This window comes from Phoenix dactylifera, chromosome 2, assembly GCF_051530095.1.
Source record: "Phoenix dactylifera cultivar Ajwa chromosome 2, Ajwa_hap1_PhDact_Kaust_v1.1, whole genome shotgun sequence".
Lineage (NCBI taxonomy): Eukaryota > Viridiplantae > Streptophyta > Magnoliopsida > Arecales > Arecaceae > Phoenix > Phoenix dactylifera.
In genome coordinates, this window is record NC_143191.1 from 2,473,095 (window position 1) to 2,494,800 (window position 21,706).

The 21,706-nt window shown below is 37.1% G+C and overlaps 2 protein-coding genes across 10 annotated transcripts in view; both read left to right on the forward strand.

Moving 5' to 3' along the window:
* The window catches only part of MAD1 (mitotic checkpoint family protein), a 33,061-nt gene extending 24,776 nt beyond the window's left edge, over positions 1-8,285 (forward strand). For 5 of the 9 annotated variants that reach the window (XR_015974923.2, XR_605566.6, XR_015974925.2 and 2 more), the window contains one exon: positions 7,331-7,846. The gene's annotated coding sequence lies outside the window, so the exon portion shown is untranslated. Of the gene's footprint in view, positions 1-7,330; positions 7,847-7,869 lie in introns of those variants that run through there. The other 4 variants (XR_016399079.1, XR_016399080.1, XR_003387479.4 and 1 more) reach the window with 3 other exon arrangements.
* Positions 8,286-14,629: 6,344 nt separating this feature from the next.
* LOC103716637 (protein NRT1/ PTR FAMILY 4.3) lies at positions 14,630-19,452 on the forward strand. Its single transcript, XM_026808280.4, has 5 exons — positions 14,630-14,944; positions 15,747-15,964; positions 16,422-16,862; positions 17,839-17,996; positions 18,231-19,452. The coding sequence occupies exons 1-5, from the start codon at positions 14,818-14,820 to the stop codon at positions 19,123-19,125; spliced, it is 1,839 nt and encodes a 612-aa protein (XP_026664081.4). The 5' UTR covers positions 14,630-14,817; the 3' UTR covers positions 19,126-19,452.
* Positions 19,453-21,706: the final 2,254 nt, after the last annotated feature.

Sequence of the window (21,706 nt, forward strand, 5' to 3'; positions counted from 1 at the left end):
GTCGACTCGGCTGAAGCAGGAGTCGACTCGGCTGAAGCAGGAGTCGACTCGTGAATAGGAGTCTGCCGGTACTGTAGCTGGGAGTCGACTCGAGCACTGTAGCGCTGAAGTTGGAGTCGACTCGAGCACTGTAACGCTGAAAATCAACTCTCTGTCTTTTTGTCTGTTCTCAGTCGGAGTCGACTCGCAGAGTCTCGGAGTCGACTCGAGCACTGTTCCTTGAGACTCCAGAGTGCCAGAGTCGACTCTGAACTTCCAGGAATCGACTCGAGGACTATTCTTTTGAATCTTTCTTTGAATTTGCTCCTCCAACTTGAATCCTTTGAACTTGAAACTTGGGCCAATGAAGTGTAGCTTTCTTCCAACTTTTCTTGAGAGCTTTTGAGGCCTTCTTGTATTTTTTCCAACTTGCTATGTTCCTTGCAAAACAAATTATCTTTCTTCTTGCAACACAAGCATTAGTAATTATACTTCAAGGTTTTGTGATCATCAAAATTAATCTTTAAATCAATCTTTGGTGATCTTTACAACTAATCATGCAAGAATTTCATCAAGATCTATCTTTTCTTGATTGAATCTTTTAGGCCCTGTTTGGGGGAGCTTTTGGAGGGCCAGAAAGCACTTTCTGGCCCTCCAAAAGTACTTTTAGATGAAAAACTGTGTTTGGTAAATTTTTTAAAAAGCTGTTTCAGCTTTTGCGGGAAGCTGAAAACAGCTTTTGAGAGGAAGCTCCAATTTGGAGCTTTGGGAGAAAGCTGTTTCAACTTTTTCGGAAAGCTGTATTTTTGACAAAAATGCCCATATTAAAATAACATAATTACATAGTTTGTCCCTTTATAAACCTAAAAATCTGCTGGAGCCAAGAACCCTAGCCGTCAGACTCCCTTCCGTAAGAAAAGGTATTTTTCTTTTCATTATTTGTATGCATCTCTTGAACCACATTTTAGAAGAAAAAATTTTTAATCCTTTTCCATACCTTCTAAAATCAATCTATTATTTTTTTTTTATCATCAACCTCGCGACCCACGCTGAGGTCCTTTATCATCAATCTATTATACTAATAATTATAATATTTTGTACCTTTATTTTTGTATTATACTATAAATATAATATCATATTATATTATATCATAATACATTAATATGTTATGTTAAATAATTTAATATTATGTTATATTATGAAAAATTAATTTATACTAATAATTATAATATTTTATATCTTTATTATTGTATTATACTATAAATATTATATTATATTACATTACATTATAATACATTAATATGTTATTTTAAATAATTTAATATTATGTTATATTATGAAAACTTAATTTATAATAATAATTATAATATTTTGTACCTTTATTATTGCATTATACTATAAATATTATATTATATTACATTACATTATAATACATTAATATGTTATTTTAAATAATTTAATATTATGTTATATTATGAGAAATTAATTTATACTAATAATTATAATATTTTATACTTTTATTATTGTATTATACTATAAATATAATATATATTACATTATATCATAATACATTAATATGTTATGTTAAATAATTTAATATTATGTTATATTACCAAATATTAATTTACTCTAATAATTATATTACTATTATGCTATATTAACATAATATTATTTTATATTACAATAATATTATACTATATCGTATATTTATGTATTAATTTATGTTATATTTTATTATGTTCTGTTGTATAATACTATGCAATGTCCTTTATGGTAATTTTGTCATACAAAAGTACTTTTTTAGTTTGTTTACCAAACACAAAACAAACTACCACAGTACTTTACGAATGTAGTTATCAAACAGCAAACAGCTTTTTATAACAGCTCTACTTCAGACAGCTCTACTTCCAACAGCTCTACTTCTAACAGCTCTACTGCCAACAGCTCCCCCAAACAGGGCCTTAGTAGTCACCAATTTTTCTTCATTAAGTGCATTTCTGAAAAACTCAATTTGGTTCTAATTATTAACAAGTTTTCAGATTTTATCAACAGGATTTCAAATTCTATCTCTTTCAAAAAAAATAATTTAGTTTAACTCGACCAATTATAATCTTGTTCATTCTTAAGGTGTTTTAGTTTCAGATTGTTATATGTAAGCAAAAAGATTAATCATATACATATTAAATAATCTGATTTTAGTATCTTGATGAAAGATCATTAGTCTCATAAAGAATAAAATGAATTGATATTTCTACAACTAGAATCTTTTCATTGAATATTCTATATGCATTGCTTGATGAATGATATCCAAGGATAGGAATATCCTCATCAGATTTGGCATTATTTTCATAAGAACATATCAAGCATATCATGTATAATTGAAAAATATGAAAGATATGCAATAGCTCATTTTCTATTTTTCAGAAGATCAAAAAGAGTTTTCATCAAAAATAGATCTAATAGAGACCATATGTATGACAAGCAGTGATGCTAGCTTTTAACAATAATCATTTAAGTAGATGACTATCATACAAAATTGTCTTTTTCATTTCTTCGAGGATTCTACTAACCCTATTGTACTTATGGTGTTCTTGGTGCAGAAACAATTGTATTCAATATTATTTTCTGTGCACAACTTAACAGAAAATTGGTTTTCTAAACTATGCCATGATACTTCTTTATTTTCACAGTTTTCAAACCTTTTTCATCCCTTTTTGTGAGTTTGTTCCAATGCAGAAAATATTTCAGTTTAAGTACCAAGAACAAACCCAATGTAAGTTTTTGAAAACTTAGTGACGGAAACATCTTTAGATTTAGAAATTGATTTTTGGTTTGTTTCCTTAGTTAACATGCATAGCAAACTTTGACCTTGCAAAAGATAATCTAAGTAAACCAATGACAAGGTCTTTTGAAATTAGGTCCATACTAGCATAAGTTAATTTTACATGCCCAAAAAAAATTCTTTGATATTAGTATTTATACTGCATATTTTTTCTAAGAGCATAATAAGTACATATTCTTATGTCTATGATCAATAGAAGATAATGCCATGGATAAAACTCTCCATCAAGCATATAGAGAATTCATATCGTTATTCTTAATAAGTTGATTAATCATTTAGCAACTTATCCAACAGTAAGTAAAGCATACAATAAAATGAAGTGATTTCATTATATATATATTTTTAAAAGTATTACCTATATCACAAAATTGATTAATACCTGCAATTCATGTTTTAATCAGATAGTAAGGCAAAGAGAATGCAAGGGTTACTAATTTCATTATTCTTTTCATTTCAATTACTTTTCTTAAGTATATTTTAAATTCTTTAACATGTGTCTAGAGCATCCATTGTTCAGATAATATCTTTTATTAGAACCTTGGAGAGCTAGACACACCTGCTGAAAAATAATCAGATTTTCAACTTAGGAACCCAAACTCTTTTGGGTCCTTGCAGGTTAGCTATTATTGTTCCTTTTGGAACCCATATTTTCTTAATAGCTATTTTGTCCATAGGCTTGTAGATTTTAGGATTACAAGATGTGTATTTTTGCATATTCTTGTTAAATTTAACAGTCATAGATTTAACATAAGTAGATGATGAATTTTTAATTTTCTGATTTTGTTCATTAGGTTCATCGAATTTATGAAAAACTATTTTAGGATGAACAAAAGGGATTTTAATTAACTTTTGCTCATCATATTTATAAGAATCTATTTTAGGATAGGCAACGGAGGATTTAACAACTATATTCTTGAAAGATTTTTGGATGTACCATGGTTGATATCCCAATCCAACTTTGTCAAATTCAGCTCTTTGATTATTTATCATTAGGTTCAATTTTTTAGAGCTGAAGGTAAATCTTTCAACAACAGGTTTTAATTTGTCAACTTCTTTAGTTAATCTTCTGTTATCTTCTGAAAGTAATTTATTGTTTTTCTTAAGTTTATCATGGCTTTCGGTGAGAAGTTGATTTCTTTGATTTAGTTCTTTATTTTCTTTAATTAAGATTTCAGTTTTATTAGTTAGTTTCAGTTGCTCATCTATTAGGATTTGATTTTCATTCTTCAAGTTCTTGTTCTTACAAATAAGTTTCTTATATTCTAAATACAAAACAGAAAAGGCATCGTGAAGTTCATCAAATGTAAAATTGCTTTCAGTTTCAGCATGTACCTCATGTGCCATGAAGCATGGATTTGCAATATGATACTGCTCTTCTTCTACACATGATGTTTCAGATTTGTTAGTGCATTCATATTTGACTTCAAGCATATTCCATATGTCTTTAGCAGTTATGCAAGAAGATATGCAATTAAACTCATTCCTATCTAATGCACAATATAATAGGTTCATGGCTTTTGAATTTTGTTGAGCCATTTTCTCATTATGATTAGTGTTTGTGTGTGTTCCATTGACTATAATGCTCCATAAATTATAATCAAGTGATTGTATGAAAATGCGCATGCGTGCTTTCCAATGTGTATAGTTTATGCCATTAAATAGTGGAGGTCTATCAATTAATTGTTCCTCTCCTAGAAAACTATCTATTTGAGTTGTCATGATCTTTGGCTCTTGATCGTGAGATCAACAATTAATCTTGAGCACCAGCTCTGATACCACTTGTTCCCCAAGGTGACAACCCAAGAGGGGGGGTGAATTGGGTTTTCTAAAAATTATGTTCCCTAATTTTTACTTTGAATTGAATGCAGCGGAATAATAAGATGTTATTTACTTAAGTTCTAGGCAATTACACGTAAAGTAGTGGAAGATTAAGCTAGAGCAATTATAATCTATGAGAATGGTAAGGATGGAGTGGAAGCTAAGCAAGTTCTAAACAATCACTTATAAATCAATAGAAAACAAAGCTAGAGATATTACACAATCAAGTATGAATGTAAGGCATGAAACACAAGAGATAAGGCATCACAAACATAAAGATGTATAGTAGTTCGGTGCACCCCAGCACCTACATCCACTCCCCAAGACCTCTTGGGAATTTCACTATAATCCCTCAGATTACAGCCGGTTGTTTTACAAGCTCACAACCTAACTTGTTGTTTTCACGAGATCACAACGAACTCGATCGGTTTTCACAGGCTCACCGACTAGAACCAATCCGATTGTTTTCATGGGCTTACAATCCAACCCAGTTGGTTTTCCCAAAGGCTCACCAACCACAACCTTACAACGATTGTTTTCCGGGTTCACAATCAACCCAGTTGGTTTTCCCAAAGGCTCACCAACCACAACCTTACAATGTTGGTTTTATACTTGGCTCACCAACAAACCTTAACCCCTTGATTCAATTTCCTGATTGAATCAAGTTACAAGATATTAGAACAAGAGTTTAAAACAAATCAAAGCTTCTTAAACAAGCAAATATAACAATATAAACAAATAGAGTAAAGAGAAGCCCTCAAACAAGTTTTGTAGATGAGGAAACTCGGCTTCTTCTTTACTTGACCCTCTTCTGATTTCGCACGAGGTAGAGGATCACTGAGGCAGCACACAGTTGGAGAGGAAGCTTTGGGATTCACTTGGATGCTCTTCTTCTCTCACTTTTGCTTTGAATGACCCTTTTGTGCTTTTGGGAGGTTTCTCTTGAAATCTCTTTGAAAACTCTTCCCTATGTGTTCTCTCCCACTTCCTTAACTTCTTTCCTAGCTCTCCTTTTGATTTTATAGCTTTGGATGGCGTGGGAATAAAAATCTAGCCGTTAGAGACAAAAATAGAGTCGTTGGAGTCAAGAAAAAACTAGCCCTTATGCCTCCCAGCGTGCTCGAGTCGACTCGGCTGAAGCAGGAGTCGACTCGGCTGAAGCAGGAGTCTGCCGGTACTGTAGCTGGGAGTCGACTCGAGCACTGTAGCGCTGAAGTTGGAGTCGACTCGAGCACTGTAACGCTGAAAATCAACTCTCTGTCTTTTTGTCTGTTCTCAGTCAGAGTCGACTCGCAGAGTCTCAGAGTCGACTCGAGCACTGTTCCTTGAGACTCCAGAGTGCCAGAGTCGACTCTGAACTTCCAGGAGTCGACTCGAGGACTATTCTTTTGAATCTTTCTTTGAATTTGCTCCTCCAACTTGAATCCTTTGAATTTGAAACTTGGGCCAATGAAGTGTAGCTTTCTTCCAACTTTTCTTGAGAGCTTTTGAGGCCTTCTTGTATTTTTCCAACTTGCTATGTTCCTTGCAAAACAAATTATCTTTTTTCTTGCAACACAAGCATTAGTAATTATACTTCAAGGTTTTGTGATCATCAAAATTAATCTTTAAATCGATCTTTGGGTCATCAGAGCCCCTTCTCTCTCTCCATCCCTCTCCTTCTTTGGTTTTCCTTTTTTTGGTATGCGCCAGGATGAGACGGTACAGTACTGTATCGTACTACCTTGCTGGCCCACTGACATGAGTGCCGATTTTTGATACGGCAGACTTTGCTTGTAAGTTATGGCACCTGTTTTGCAATAATCCCATATCTTCAAAGCCACACTCTTCCATATTAAAAGTGTTTCTAAAATATCCACTTCCCCACACTTGTGCATATTCCTGATTCTGGGAACAAATAATTACACTCCTATTCTTGGAGTTGAGTAGGTTGACGTTTGGTGAGTTGGGCGAAGAATTAGATACTTAAATATGTTCACTGAGTTGCCATTATTGGACAAAGGAACCACTAACATAAATACTAATTGACTTTCTGGATTTGGAAAGGTAATTCCAGCCTTTTTTATCTTGAATGGAACTAAAAGCTAAAATTTGATCTTGATGGTATTATCTGACCGTGAACTTCACTTTCCTGCATGTTTATGTTGCAGCTCTGAGGAAAGCCACTTTTCCTGGGAGAGAAAGGCAGTATCAGTGCATAAAAATGGTTTAAGATTGCATGAACCACACCAGGAGAAAAAAGATGCATCTTTTGCTTAATTTGATAATTTCTAATTTATTTAGGTGCACAATTTTCAAAATAAACAAGAATTATGGGTGAAACAATAGACCTTCGTGATATTAAATAGTATAGTGAATTAGTGAAAAAAATTAACAGGGTATCAGTAAGTAACTAAGTTCGCTGTTATAACCACAGGAGAGGAAAACTCAATGTTAAAATATTTTTTGTAGCTCTGAATATGCTGTCATAGTAGTTTCTGGTATTGCTGAAGAGCCATAAAGCTGATTTTAAATGAAAAATTTGTAGAGATTATTGTTATGTGCGATGATGCTGTTTATTCAAGAGAAGTATTTGGTGGATGATGGTTATACTTAATCAAGATTGTTGGAGTTGATTCAATAAATGTCATTGTATTTTTAGGTACTCTCTCTTAAGTATTTGAAACTGAACATACTCATTGTGTTTATTAGGAAGGTGTTTATATGTCAACCGAGTCTGCTAGAGGAAGCTGATTACAAAACAGAAACCTATGAAGATTGAAGAAAACAAGGGTGGAAACAGATTATGGGTCCTCCCATTGTGAGTTTTTATGAAAAAAAGTATTTGATGGATGGTTGTTGAAATAGATTGAATGCTTATCACACATTGGTCAGCTATAATTCTCTTTGTTGTTTTGGAGGAGCATAAAGAGAAGGAAACATGTTCAAAACTCCACGCAAAAAAGGTACATGGTGAGTGGAGACTAAAAAAAGGTGCATGGTGATAGACTGCGACCTCCATCCTTGGGAGTGTATAATGGTAGATTTTTCTTCTTTTTCTGGAGCTAAGATTTTGTATTACAGTAGTGATGACTCCAGATCTAAAACTACCACCAGATTATTTCAGAAATTTATTACTATTATTACTCGTGTTGTTGTTGTTATTGTTGTTGTTCTTCTTTAGCAATAATCATTATAGTAATAATAATAATAATAATAATTGTTGTTCTTCTTGTTGGTATGTTGTTTAGTGGCGCAGGTAATAGCGATGGTCATAAGGGCATGAGTACTGCAGTACTCTAATTATTGTTGTTGCTGATGAAATAGTGAGACACTTCTAATTCCTGCTCCGAAAGAGCTTGCCGTACAAAGGGCCACTTTTTCGTCGCCTCCGTGGCCGTTGCTAGTCTCTGGCTTTACTGAGACAGTGAAGGGTGGATAAAAAAGGTGTTCTTAAGCTATAGATAAAGTTGCTTGAGTGCTTCTTTGTGGCTTCATTCAATGCATATCTGTGTGCCGTAGTTGTAGTCCTACGTGGATATTGCTTCATTGACATCTTTAGTGTCTAATTGTCGATGTCTATGGATATCCTATGATCCATGCCGGCTACTTTAAGATGTAACAGATAAAGAAGCCAAATAACGCAATATTGTTTGGAGTTGGCTCATTGATGGTAGAAGGGGATGATGGCGGCTAATACTGTATGCATTTGACAAGGTCTGATGGATATCATCAACCAATTTTAGATACTTGAACACCACCATGAGCTGACACTATGTCGCTTAGAAAATGTCCTTTTCTCTGTGCCTCTCGTCGATATCAAGTTGTGAGGAGAAAACATCCACGACTCTGTGTTGATCCATATGCTTAGCCGCTTTATCCTTTCTCCTGAAAAATACGGGACAAAGATTGTACATCACTTGACTTGCGTTGCGTCCTGATCATCTTTCTTATTTTTTTCTTTCTCATTCTCTTTCATGATTTTTAAATGTCCAAAACATCTAACCTGTGTCCAAGGGCATTATTCCTGCAGTAAAGCACAATCTGGATAACTCATTGAGTCCTCACTCTTGCCCATAATATTGCAAACGCATACTGAGAACTTGCTTGGGTGCTATTTACCATTACCGCTGGATAGAGAAGTTGAGTCCATTCTCAGTGGTGTCGGTCCTCCTTGCGTTAACGCGCAATTAGCAAACTTCCGGTTTTGCGAGCTTTTAAGTCCGCCTGCCTAGGAGCCTAAAACTTCCCAAGTGGAGTAGGGTTGGCGCCTCTCCCGGTCTCAGAGAAAGAACAATCTCCAGAAGATTCCTTTTTCCCTTGCCCCAAACAGTATGTGAGGATTCTTGTGTACTTTTTTTTCCCTTGCCCCAAACAGTATGCCACTTGAGATAATGTATGCCCGAAAAAAGATGATTGTTGTCTCTTAGAGGAGTTAGCATTTTATATAATATAATTTACCCAAGTTATATGGTAAAGATCTTGGTCCAAACATAGAGACCAAATTATCACTCCACGAAATGATCTAGTGTGGCCAAGGATTAAGAGCTATCCAACCTTATCCAGAAAAATCACAAAATCATGATCCTTTTAGTTTTTTTTTTTTTTTTTTTTCGGTACATTGGTTGCTCACGCTAGCTTCGCATGAGCACTGCCATAAGAGTCTAGAGAAAGGATACACCCTAGTGGTGGAAGAACAGATACATGGCGGGTCCAAAGAATCTCACCAGAATGGTGAGCAGCAAAGGAGGTGACCTAATCTGCAACTCTGTTCGCCTTCTGGTAGACATGTACAACTTGAAATGCAGCACACTCTTCCAATAGCCTCCAGATGTTGACTAGAAACGAATGAGTCGTCTCCCACACCCCCTCCTATAGAATCCGCTCAAATCTCTATTGAGTCTTCCTCTAGGATGATACTCCTAGTCTCGAGCACCCACCTTGCATAGGAGATTCTCTCCTATGCCGTCCTAAGTTTCACTCCAGGAGCACCTGCCTTAAAGGTATGCCTTCTAGTTTTTAGGATTTTGAAAAACTGTACTAGTTATGATGAGCTATGTGAATTATCGTTCCAACGTTGGAACGCCCACCATCTACTATTCCAGGAATAAAAATTATATGGGACAGACACCAAAGAAAAAAAAATATAAGGTGGACTTTCTATTTTGCAATAATTTTTTTAGTGCACATCTTAAAAAAAACCCTCAAAAGTCATAGATTCTTTTTACTAACGGAGTCGCCAATTTCGTGATTAACAAAAGAAAAAAGAAAGAAAATTGCAGTACATACTATATGATCAAGTAATACATAAAAGCAAATTAGTTATTTAGTAAGTCAATACATATATTTAGGTAAATCGATACATAATTTCTAGAACAATGATATTCACCAATATACGGTACAAAGTCAAATGATACACACTTAACAAATTAGTCATCTAGTAACTCAATGCATACTTTCAAGCAAATTAATACATAGTGTCTATGATATCGTATTCATGAATACACATTACATGGCTGGTGATAGACACTTGTCGATTTTTTGATATATGTTACAAACTTACCTGATACACATCGGGCATTGATCTAATACGTATTTTCAAATAAATCGATATACAGTTTTTAGAACATATTTTTTATTAGTACACACTACATATCCAGATAATATACACCCAGTAATTAATTATCTAGAATTTATTTCTTATAAAGTTATGAGATCGACTGACTTAGCTATTAACAAGAATTTTATTCTTATTTGATTTTTGGAATTTTTTTTCTTCACACATACCCCATGTGTTTTGTGTTCCTATTCTAGTATAGGTACATTAATTAGTGTAGTAATTTCCCAAGAACTGCGAAGCCTCTCTTTCTCTCTCTCATATCCTATGATGTCTTACATCCCTAGTTGCACCACATTGGCAGGAAAAGAAGTAGGGGCCAAAATCCACATGAATCAGTCGACACATTAGTTTCTTACCTTGCTGTCTGCCACCATTTATGTGGAGACACTGGCCATGCGTTCGCTTCCAAGGAACGACACATGATCTCAGGACCACCAAAAGGTGTGGTATGGCTGCACTCTTCCCTCTATTGGCCCTCTCTTCCTCAGTACACTCCTAAACATTCGCAAACGACACATGATCCCCCTCCTTTATGGAATGCCATATGAAACCAACAAAAGTTGACAGAGAAAACGAGACATATAGAATCATGTCGAATCATCAGCTCTTTGACGATTAATGGTGCCTGCAAGTGTTTTGGGCTTTGGAGCTAGAGGATTTACAATCACACCGGTTTTCTTTTCATTCTTAGATGTAACCAGTACAAAATTTTCAAATGTCGAATTAAGAAAGAAATCTAATGACTTCGATGGGGTCTTAGTACTGGTTGTGGAGCCGAGCATCCAAATTGATTAAGATCATTGACCAAAGCGTGCGAGCTAAGTACTCAGAAAAGGCGAATCAAAGCATATATACAAACTTATTGACTAGAATTGTCTTCTTACAACCATGGCAATTGCTTATTGCATGCCTATGCCTACTCAAAGTGGAAGTATATCTGGTCACCAAGCTTGCTTTGTGAAGCATCACTGACAAGAATTAAATCTTCCTGAGGGCAGGCTCTCCAAGGGGGGAGTTATTTTATAGCACAAAAGCCATTAGTACCCAGTGGCTGTGGGAGAAGGAATAAATTAGCACGAGTCTGTGCTGCAACCATTTTGAGGTGCCCGATGACTGAATGACTTTTATTGGTTTTTAACCCTTGGGTGACGATGGAAAGGCAAGAGGGGTTTTGTAAAGTGCTGTTGGTCGGTTGTTTGTTATTGTTCTTCCAAGATTGCTTTCCATTGCGAGTGGAGGAGGGATGATCGGTGTCTCCTTAGACTTTCCAACCCTAAAGGAGATCTGCCCTTAGGATTGGAGAATGTCGACAAAACTTCTCTTAGGATCGAGAGTCGTGAAAAATGGCTTAAGAGGATGGAATGTCTTCAAGTTCATTCAAATACACATAGCATTAGCACCAACAATTCAGAAAAATGCGAAAAGATGCAGCCAAGCGTGCACACCCACACACTGATCATATGCATAAATTAGGTTCGACCTAGCTAGTAGTCTTATATCAGATGCAGCTTCAATTGGATGCAACCTGGACAAAGTCTAGAGGGCGCAGGAGTGCCAACCATTTGGTGCACTGAGTAGCCGAACTGTGAATCCAAGTCATCTTGTGTGCAAATGTTAGCACCCCAGTGCATAGGCATTTCGGTGTATTTCATAGCAAGTTCAGAGTTGCAAAGATAGCAGCCTGTGAATGAGGTAGTTGGCAGAAAATGTGGTCATAAAACGACTGTGGAATAGGCTACATGGTTGGAACTTGAAATACAGTGAAAGTGGTCGCATGGAAAAGGCCTTCTAAACCATAGAATTAGTCATAGAGGGGCCATCATGCACGTCGGTAAAGGAGTACCATGTGTTTTGATTTTGGTCAATACTTAGTGGCATCCAGACTTCCAATGCCTAAATATTTCCTACGAGATGGGCTGAAGTCATATGGAACATGTCTGTATGTTAAAAGGTAGCCAGCTCCAAAGGCATTCGTCTAATTAAAGGATGGTTGTTGCAATAAAGCAACAAGGGAGCACATCCTGTTCAACCAAAATTCCATGCATGGTTACAAGGAAAAAAGTTGATAGGCCAAAAGAAATCCAGGCGAATGTCTGAAGATATATATGGAGAAGAACTTCGTTTCCTTGATCATAAAGGATATCTGAGAAGCTCTAAGATTATCCGGTTTCTCACTTTACAGATCATCCCGAAAATGACAATGGCCAATTTGTCCCACTCCTCCATAAATTAGTTCTTGTTTCTACTCTTATCTCCTTTCCATCCAAATAGTTAAGGGCTTGAAGGCCAGCCACATCAAGAAAGGATTTAAGATGGGACCAAGCAATACAGATAGCTTTTCTCAAAAAAAAGTTAAAACACTGATGAGAGATCAACGTTGATACAAGTCTGGAGGGGCACGTACAGAGAACACGAGCTGCAATTCCATGCTGTATCTATCAGGCAATGCACAGGCTTCGTCCATGGATCATATAAATAAACAGGGGTAGCAGACATAGGCGAGGGTGAACAAATGGCAAAGAACATGGCACCTACTTCAAACCCAAGGCAGTGTGATGGAAAGAAGTGAAATGAATGCCATCATTTGTCTCAATGTCTGTTTGTACTTGTCAGATATGTGTAATCAAATCAAAAGAAGTCATCTGAGTTTGTGACCCCAAAGAAACCAACGGAAAAACATGCTAGTTAATACACAGTCTCCTTTTCCTTGACACTACTGCACAATATGTTCGAATTTATTTTTTGTTCGGATGACAAAGTTCAACATAAACTACCTCAAGCTGTAGTTGTTCACAAGCAAGTAATGCCGTTCCCATCCTTTAAAGCATGCGCAGCATGTTGGAAATTGGACCGAGCCTACTCAGAGCAAGAAGTCTAGGATTTGTGAAGCTACTTGATTGGCGAGGGTGCACAGGATGATATTTCTAACGTTATACATGTAATAGTTTTGAGTAGTGTCGCATGCAAGGGGAAGCGTGAAGTCCCTTCTAACTGGTTCACTGCTTCAGGTCTCAAAAAGAAGGAGACCACAAAAGATGATTATTCTTAATTTAAAATAGGTGTACGTTTTAAATAAAGTGCAATTTGTGGACCATTTATTCTTGGAGTGCAATTTTTTGGAGAGGGTTTTGTTTTTTAGTTGGTGTGCTACGGAACTTTTGAAAGGCTATGTTTGGATTGAGGAAAGAAGAATTTTTCCAAAGTTGCACAGTCAGTAGTTATAATGCTCATTGGTGCTATTTTATGGTCGTGTTGGAAAGGAAGAAATATCAGAATTATTATGAATAAACAATCTTCTATAAGGTTCATTGCTGCAAAAAATTTACAGCTATTCTCTTTTTGGTCCAACTTCTAGAACACAAAGTTGCTTAACGAGTACGCAACAATCTGACACAAAATAAAGAAATTATCTATCTTGATAAATAAAGCTGGACATTGCTGGTACTTGAGCAAAAAGATAACTTAATGTAGGACAGCAAGCTAGTTTTTTGTCGAACTGAAGTTGCATTATTTATTTTTTTAGAATTTTTTTTTTTGCTTTACAACTGTTTCGTTTCTATTACATTGTCTTGCCCTAATCTAAATCTTCGTTAGCTACTGTAGCTTCTTTTTTTTTCTGTAACTCTTTATTATAAAAGTTAGGCGGCTGCTTTACCGGCTTCCTTTATCATCAAAAAAAAAAAAAGGGTGTACGTTTGAAATTTTCAAGTTAGGCCTAACAACTTGCTTTCTAATACAGGCAGGTCTATGTGCATAGCTTCTCGACATCATCTTCCACTTGTTACTCTTATGGTGATGCAGTTTCTTGAGGAGATGGACAGCCACTTGATTCACCCACCAGCTCACAATATACCGTGATCATCGCCAAAAATTTTAATGTATAAATAAACAAAACAGTAGAGGGAGGGAAGAGAAGGGAAGGGAGAGAGAATCCAGTTGCGAAAGGCATTCCCAGTATAACAATACATTAAGTACCTTAAATTTTTCTTTGAAAATTTATTGGACGATGTGCATGTCAACGTACGCACTAACGTACATGCAAGTACACAACAATATATAAACCACAAAGGTCAGCATAAGAGACGGAGACGTTCACCCTGTAGTCGTTTGTCATGTTGTAGATTTATGCATAAATACGTACGGTGTCGTTTACATGACTTTGGGTTGACTGCATGTATGAGAAGATGTATACTGGCTTTGTGTGGAATGCCAACTTTCTGTTTCCGATGCCACTTACACCATTTAGTATGATTACTTATTCATGAATGCTCATCTCAATGTGAAATAACAAAAGATTTTAATAAGCTGTCCACTTCCAAGAATTTCTATGGTAGCTTTCTGTTGCTCTCCGTCTCCACCCTGAACGGAGCTCTAGTGACCTGCACTATCCTGTGATCTCCTTCAAGCGCATCATTCTTCTGGCCAAAAAGTGACTCCGGACCACCATTCTCTCTCTCTCTGCCATTATAAGTATTGGGGTGCGAGCTACCATTGTGCAGTGAATTTAGCTCCCCAGGAGATACTCACCTAAATAGGAATATTGAGAGAGTGGTAGGAGATACTGTTTTAGAGTAGCTTTATGGATGTCCAGGCAAGGCAGAATATGAAAGGGGAATTCCTGCTTGCGGAGGTATCCCTCGATTGGAGGGGCAGAACCTGCAAGCCCGACAAGCATGGGGGCATGAAAGCTGCTGCATTTGTTTTAGGTCTCTCTATCTTCATGCTTTCCTGTCTGCGGTTTAAATTTAATAATATCACCCATGGTAGCTTCTTTTTTTTTTTTTTTGAGAACTATGATTGCTTCATAATTGAACTCCTGAAAGACCCACTGATGAATATTTCCTTTACCTTATGAGAAATGGTTTCGATCTAGCTCCTAGTCTAGTAGCTAGTGCCTAGTGGTTTTGCAATTGAGCTGGTTTAGTTTGTAGTAGGATCAGATAGTTTCACATATTGTTATGGTTGATATAAGAGATTACCAAATGACCCTATTACTTGTTCATGTTTTTCTTACCTTCTCTTCTTCTTGATTTCTGATTTTTTTTTTTTTTTGTAACGATTGGTGGTACAATAGTTAAATTTTAGACAAAGATGCCTCTACAGGATGTCCTTCTAGCTGGAGGATGAAATTTTGTGATGACCCCAGCCTGTAATTGGGTACTTGGATTTCTTTTGATCTTTGTTTTGTTCATGTGTTTCATGGTGAAAATGATGCCGAGAAAGTGAAGCTTCCTTGATATCATGCTTTGATTTTGGCTTCTATACTACATCTTTTATCTAACCATAGTGAATGCTTTAGACCTCCCTTGCTGTTGCTTATTTTCTTTTTATATATCCTGCTATTTTTTTTCTTAAACAAATCATAAGTCGAGCTGACTGGATGTCTCTCTGACCCAAAGGGGTTTAAAAGGTTCAGTTGTTGCGTTTGTGTATGAAGTTTATTTTGGGTTCTCCTAAGCATATCGAGTGATTGATGGTGAAAGTGGTCCTTCTATCTTTCTTGTTTAGGCCTTCAAGCACTTGAAATCATGGCAATTGCTGCAGTTGGGAACAACCTCATAACATATGTCTTCAATGAGATGCACTTTCCTCTCTCGAAATCAGCAAATATAGTGACCAACTTCATTGGGACTGTTTTCCTCCTGTCTCTGCTTGGTGGATTCCTCTCGGATTCTTACCTTGGGAGCTTCTGGACTATCTTGATATTTGGGTTTGTGGAGCTCTCAGTTAAGTGTTCTCCTACTCCTACAGTGCTTATCCCTCAGATTTCAACTATAAAATTATATATTCAGCTAGTCATGTATTGCTCAAGAGGAACTATTCAGTAATTATTTAGATAAATCAAAGAAAAAACAAGAATACCGTTATGGAATTTAATCTAGAAAGGTTATGTCTACTTTTCATAGAGCGTAAGTTAGTACAACAATTAACAACGATATCTTCACCTAGAGAGTTGAACAAAGTAGGCTCGACCACTTTCTCTTGTTTGGAATTGTATATGTTCATAATTGTTCAGGGATAGTGAAATCCTCCCACCCATCCATTAAAATGACTGCAAAAGATAAAGGATTTGTCGATACGAATGATTGTGAATGAAAAAAAGAAGAAAAAAAGAAGAATGGTAATAATAAAGGATGAGATTGTTCTTCTTACATGGTAGGTCGTTGTGCTACTTTATATCAGGGTTTCATACTATTGTCAGTCCAAGCAAACCTTCCTCAGCTAAGGCCTCCACCATGCAGCATGACATCTGAAGGAGAACGCTGCTCAGAAGCCAAAGGTTTTAAGGCCACTATATTCTTTATTGCTCTCTACTTGGTGGCCTTAGGGAGTGGGTGCCTCAAGCCCAACATGATCTCCCATGGTGCTGACCAATTCAGGAAGGATGATCCTGATCAGTCCAAGAAGCTTTCCACATACTTCAATGCTGCCTACTTCAGCTTCTGCGTCGGTGAACTCATCGCTCTCACGGTTATCATCTGGGTCCAGACACAGTCAGGGATGGCTGTTGGTTTTGGTGTATCAGCAGCTACTATGGTGATGGGGCTAACTAGCTTGATTTGTGGTATTTTCTACTATAGGAACAAGCCCCCTAAGGGCAGCATCTTCACCCCAATTGCAAGAGTAAGACCCCATACACTCCATTCTGCTCCCTTATTTCGGTTTGCCAAATTCAGCAGATGTTTGTGGTTAAATTTGAGATGGGATGAATTGCAGGCACTTACATCCTTGTTTGTCATGATTCTCAAGCATTTATTTTTTCTCAGCATATTCTATTTTCCTAATAGAAAGAAGTTCTTCCTTGTTTAATTCCTTGAAGGTAATGGAGAAGACCGTATGTTCAGTCTTCAATAGATTAGCACACAGAATATTTCCTTTTTACGAAGTTGTGCTGCCTACTTTCTATTTTGTTTAATGTTGTTTTATTTTGTTTATTTATTATTTTTTGTTCCATGTTGATGAGGGCATACACGATGGACCGATCGAGGGATTAAGTCGGTGGTTATTTATGTTATCACTAGGATTAATTTACCCGAAACATTTTGCTTCTGGTTCTAGGATTACAATGATATTATTCTGATGCTCTTTCTACTTATTGATATGGTCTATTCAGGTAATCTCGCGCAAATCTAGTGCTGTTGATAAATTGTTTCGAAGTTTGTACTTCAATGAAGTTTCCCATTTGCATCTTTGTTTATGATTGTTGACATACTGGTTGTGGATATCTTTTAAGCTATTGCTAGTGGCACAGGCCTGTTGTAATTTTAAAAGTTCATGAATGGTTTCTTGGATTTCTCTGTTTTTTTTTTGAACATCGGGGAGGAGTAACTTTTGATTAGCGGTCATCCTCTCTGATGGTTAAAGCTGCCTTTCTTATTTCATGCCATCTTGGTGCTCTGACACTAAACAGACCAAAATCCATTGACTAAATTGAGCTTTGAGCTACATTCATGTGCTCTCATGAGTATGCATTAGTATACACCGTTATGCTATGTTCTTAGGAACTGATCAGGAGATGGACTTGCGGGTGTTCTTAGTATTCCTAGCTTATGTTGGTGTCGCAGATTCAGATTTGCTCAAATTCTTATCACTTTGGCAGGTTTTAGTAGCTGCTATTACCAAGAGAAAGCAAGTTTGCCCATCTAATTATACCGAATTGCCTCGTCGAAGCATAAACAATGCTAGGGACCGCATACTCATTCCAGGCCTCGAGATCTCCTCCAATGCCACCAACCTTATCCACACCGAGAAATTCAGGTTAGTATACATGCGGTCATGCTCTTATTTCCGAGTTTGTTTCCAGCTACATGAAATCATGAACTTCCCTAATTATTGCCCCTTCGAAACAAAAGGGCAGTAATTTTAAAAGTCTATGTAGGTAAAAGCTTCATCACATAGTTGTAAGGGTTCCATAGCTCATTTGAGTTCTAAACTTCATCTGATCGAAGACTGAAGTCTTTTTTTTTTGTGGATGTCATAACATAATTTCAGGTTCTTGGACAAGGCATGCATCCGAATCCAAGATGGTTCTAATAGAACGGAGAGCCCGTGGAAGCTATGCACCATGGCCCAAGTAGAGCAAGTGAAGATAATACTCTCAGTGATCCCTATATTTGCATGCACCATTATCTTCAACACAGTCCTTGCTCAACTGCAGACCTTCTCAGTCCAGCAAGGAAGCTCAATGGATACCCGGCTTACCAAATCATTCCATATTCCCCCGGCTTCGCTCCAATCCATCCCATACCTCATTCTCATCATCCTAGTGCCGATCTATGAGATGGTCTTCGTCCCTCTCGCTCGCAAGATAACCTCCAGGGACTCCGGCATCTCTCCCCTCCAGCGCATCGGCATAGGCCTCTTCACGGTGACCTTTTCGATGGTGTCAGCTGCATTGGTGGAAAACAAGAGGAGGGAGCTGGCTGTCGGTTCGAGCAAGCAGCTTTCCATCTTCTGGATTGCTCCACAGTTCCTCATATTTGGTCTCTCAGAGATGTTCACAGCTGTGGGCCTGATTGAGTTTTTCTACAAGCAGTCGACCTTGGCAGGGATGCAATCCTTTCTAACAGCCATGACTTACTGCTCCTACTCATTTGGGTTCTTCTTGAGCTCTCTCCTAGTCTCACTGGTGAACAAGGTCACCTCAGGACCTCATGGGAATGGCTGGCTCAGTGACAATAACCTAAACATGGATAGGCTGGACCTTTTCTATTGGCTCCTCGCGGCGCTTAGCATCCTTAATTTTTTTAACTATCTCTACTGGTCTAGATGGTATTCTTATAAGCCATCTTTAGCCCCTGGTCCTCAAAATGAGACATATGGTGAAGAAGAGTTCCACAGCTTCAGCTCCTCAAAGCTTGTGGAACCTAAAGATATACTCTTGTGAAATGGCATAACCCAATATTTATTGACCTCGTCCATGTAGCAAAGAGGGTTAAAAAGGAATAGGAAAAGAAGAAGAAGAAGTAGTAGTAGGCATGGAGGTGCCTCTGTTAGGTTTGGACCCAACTTAATTAGTGCGATGGTGGACTGCTGACTCTTGTTTTCTTTTGTTTCTTTAATAATTGACTGTCACGGAGAAGACCTTTTAAGGCCTGAAGGTCTTGGATTTGTTTTGATTCCAAGGATCTCTGGACTGATACTGCATTGTAAAAAGTAGAAAAGGAGGTTTGGTCTAATTGTCGTAGCAAGATTCAGTGCACTACTTTTCCCCCTCTTTTCTCTTTCACTGTTACTGTCATCAAAGATCTATCACCTTTTTTTTTTATTCGTATAAAAGCAAGAGGACAACCAAACCATACTTAGATTACTCTCACCAATTGAAGCAGCTAGAGCCATGTCCTTTACTCTTGAGCATCTGTGACACTCTCACTGCATGTTGACTTTGCCTTCCTGGATTATGCTTATGGCCGTTCTGGTGCTCATCCAATGGTTGTAAGTGAACGAATTTCTTATTGCAGTAGTTGCAGGAATACTTCAAGGGACGAAAACATTGATACCTTCTCTAAGTCTCACATATTTTGAGATTTAATGTGAGACGAGATCCAGGGTTTTCCTTGTTAACTTAGCATTAGACTGCAAAAGCTTAAGCTATTAGGAAAGGAGTTAACAATATCGAATCAGGTCTCGATACCCCTCTCTCACATACAGCCTTAACCATGCACGTGAAAGCATGAACGGGTCAAGAATGACCCGAGATAAAAACAAGTCAAGAATGTTACAACCAAGAACGAGTCATTTTTTTTATAAAAAAAAAAAGGAGAGAAAAAAGATTAATAGATAAAAATGGCCTGAATTGAGTTTTGAACCCATTATCTCTCATCCTGATAGCATTTTCAGTTACCATTAAAGCCCAAAAACTTAAATTATTATGAGAAGAGTTGACAACTTATATCAGGCCATAAAATCCTCATTCACACACACACACACACAGAAAGAGATTTAGGAGGTCCTTTTCCTCTAAACTCCTATCTATAGAATGATTGTCTAGGTAGTTATAATATTTGGATTTCGAGATCCCTTTGGCCTCTGTAGATCTTCTTTTGCTTAAAACATCATCTTTTATGATAATAAGATGGAGGATGCTCTCCATCCAAGTAACAACTATTGGTTCATTCTTGCAACCGTAACAAGAACTTTAGTAAATTCCAGTCATTGATCGAGCGCCAAAATATCATAAATCCAAGCACAAGAACATGAAGCTCATCTCGCCAACTTGTCAAGTTGCCTAGTTCATTAGAGTCTAGAACTCAATGAACCTGGTTTCAATCATGCACACAACGATCTTTTTCTAGACTTAAGAGACTGATTTCTGATGAACTTAATCTCAAAGAAAAGCTACCATATCCATAAATTCTCTTGGAAAATTGGAACTATGGACAAATCAGGCTACTAGGAAATGTAATTTCTTATCTCAACCTGATCAGATTACCTTGGTGAATTTCATCATGAATTCGACTCCTAATGATTGGGCTGGCTGCTAGTTGGATTCATAATCGTATTTAAAATGATTTTTCCAAGTCTATTAGGCATTTTATTTAGGAAAAAGGCGACGGTCATAATGATTTTTTTATCATTAAATGGACTAAAACTGTATCATTGGCCTAAGGCCTTGGGCTAACTTGCTATTGTACCCAGGTGGGCCAAAGTGGCTATAATAGGCTGTGACAATTTTTTTTTTTTTGGATGAAGTACTACTCTCGCCCAAGCATGCTTAACTGCAGAGTTCTGATGGGATCCGGTGCAGATGAACATTCTCAAAAGTGCCCAGTGTCATCCTTTTCGCCTCTCTTTTTAAACTTTTTGTTTTTAAACTTTTTCAGGGGTTAATAATCCCAATCCCAATCTTTCATTCTATCCTTATTCCCGCCCCATCCTATTACCACCCTTTGAAGGTGGACCTGGTGCTATCCGGGCTAAAGTCCAGTGGTATAATAGGGAGGTATTCAACCTTGGAATGGTCGCAATCCTAAAGGTACTTCTTGGGCATGGAGAGCCCTTATCCATAGCGTGTGTAATATCAGGGATATTTCTATTCTTTCCATCGGTGCTGCAAATAATTGGGAATTTATTAGCTTCAAAAGTTTTTTTTGGTGCTCACAAGATTTTTTGACCCTTCGTATCTCCTACAGCAACATCATTGATATGGACTTGCCAACCATGATACCTACTTGCATGGTAATGACCGTTGGCAGGGCTGGACTTGCTCACGAAAGTTTCATTTGGCACCCAAAGTGCGTGTTTTCCGTTTGCAACCCCCACCCCTTGCCTTTAGTGGCAAGGATCGTAATGCCCAAACTAAAGTTTGATGGCTAATATTTCTAATATCAGGCCCAGGGAGCTTCATAATAATGAGAGATTTTTTGTTGGAGTTCCATGTCATTATTTAATACTGGGCTTGAGGGAAGCACAAATCCTGCTTTCATTGGGATTCTAAGAATATCAGCTTATTCGCTTGCTAAATGAAG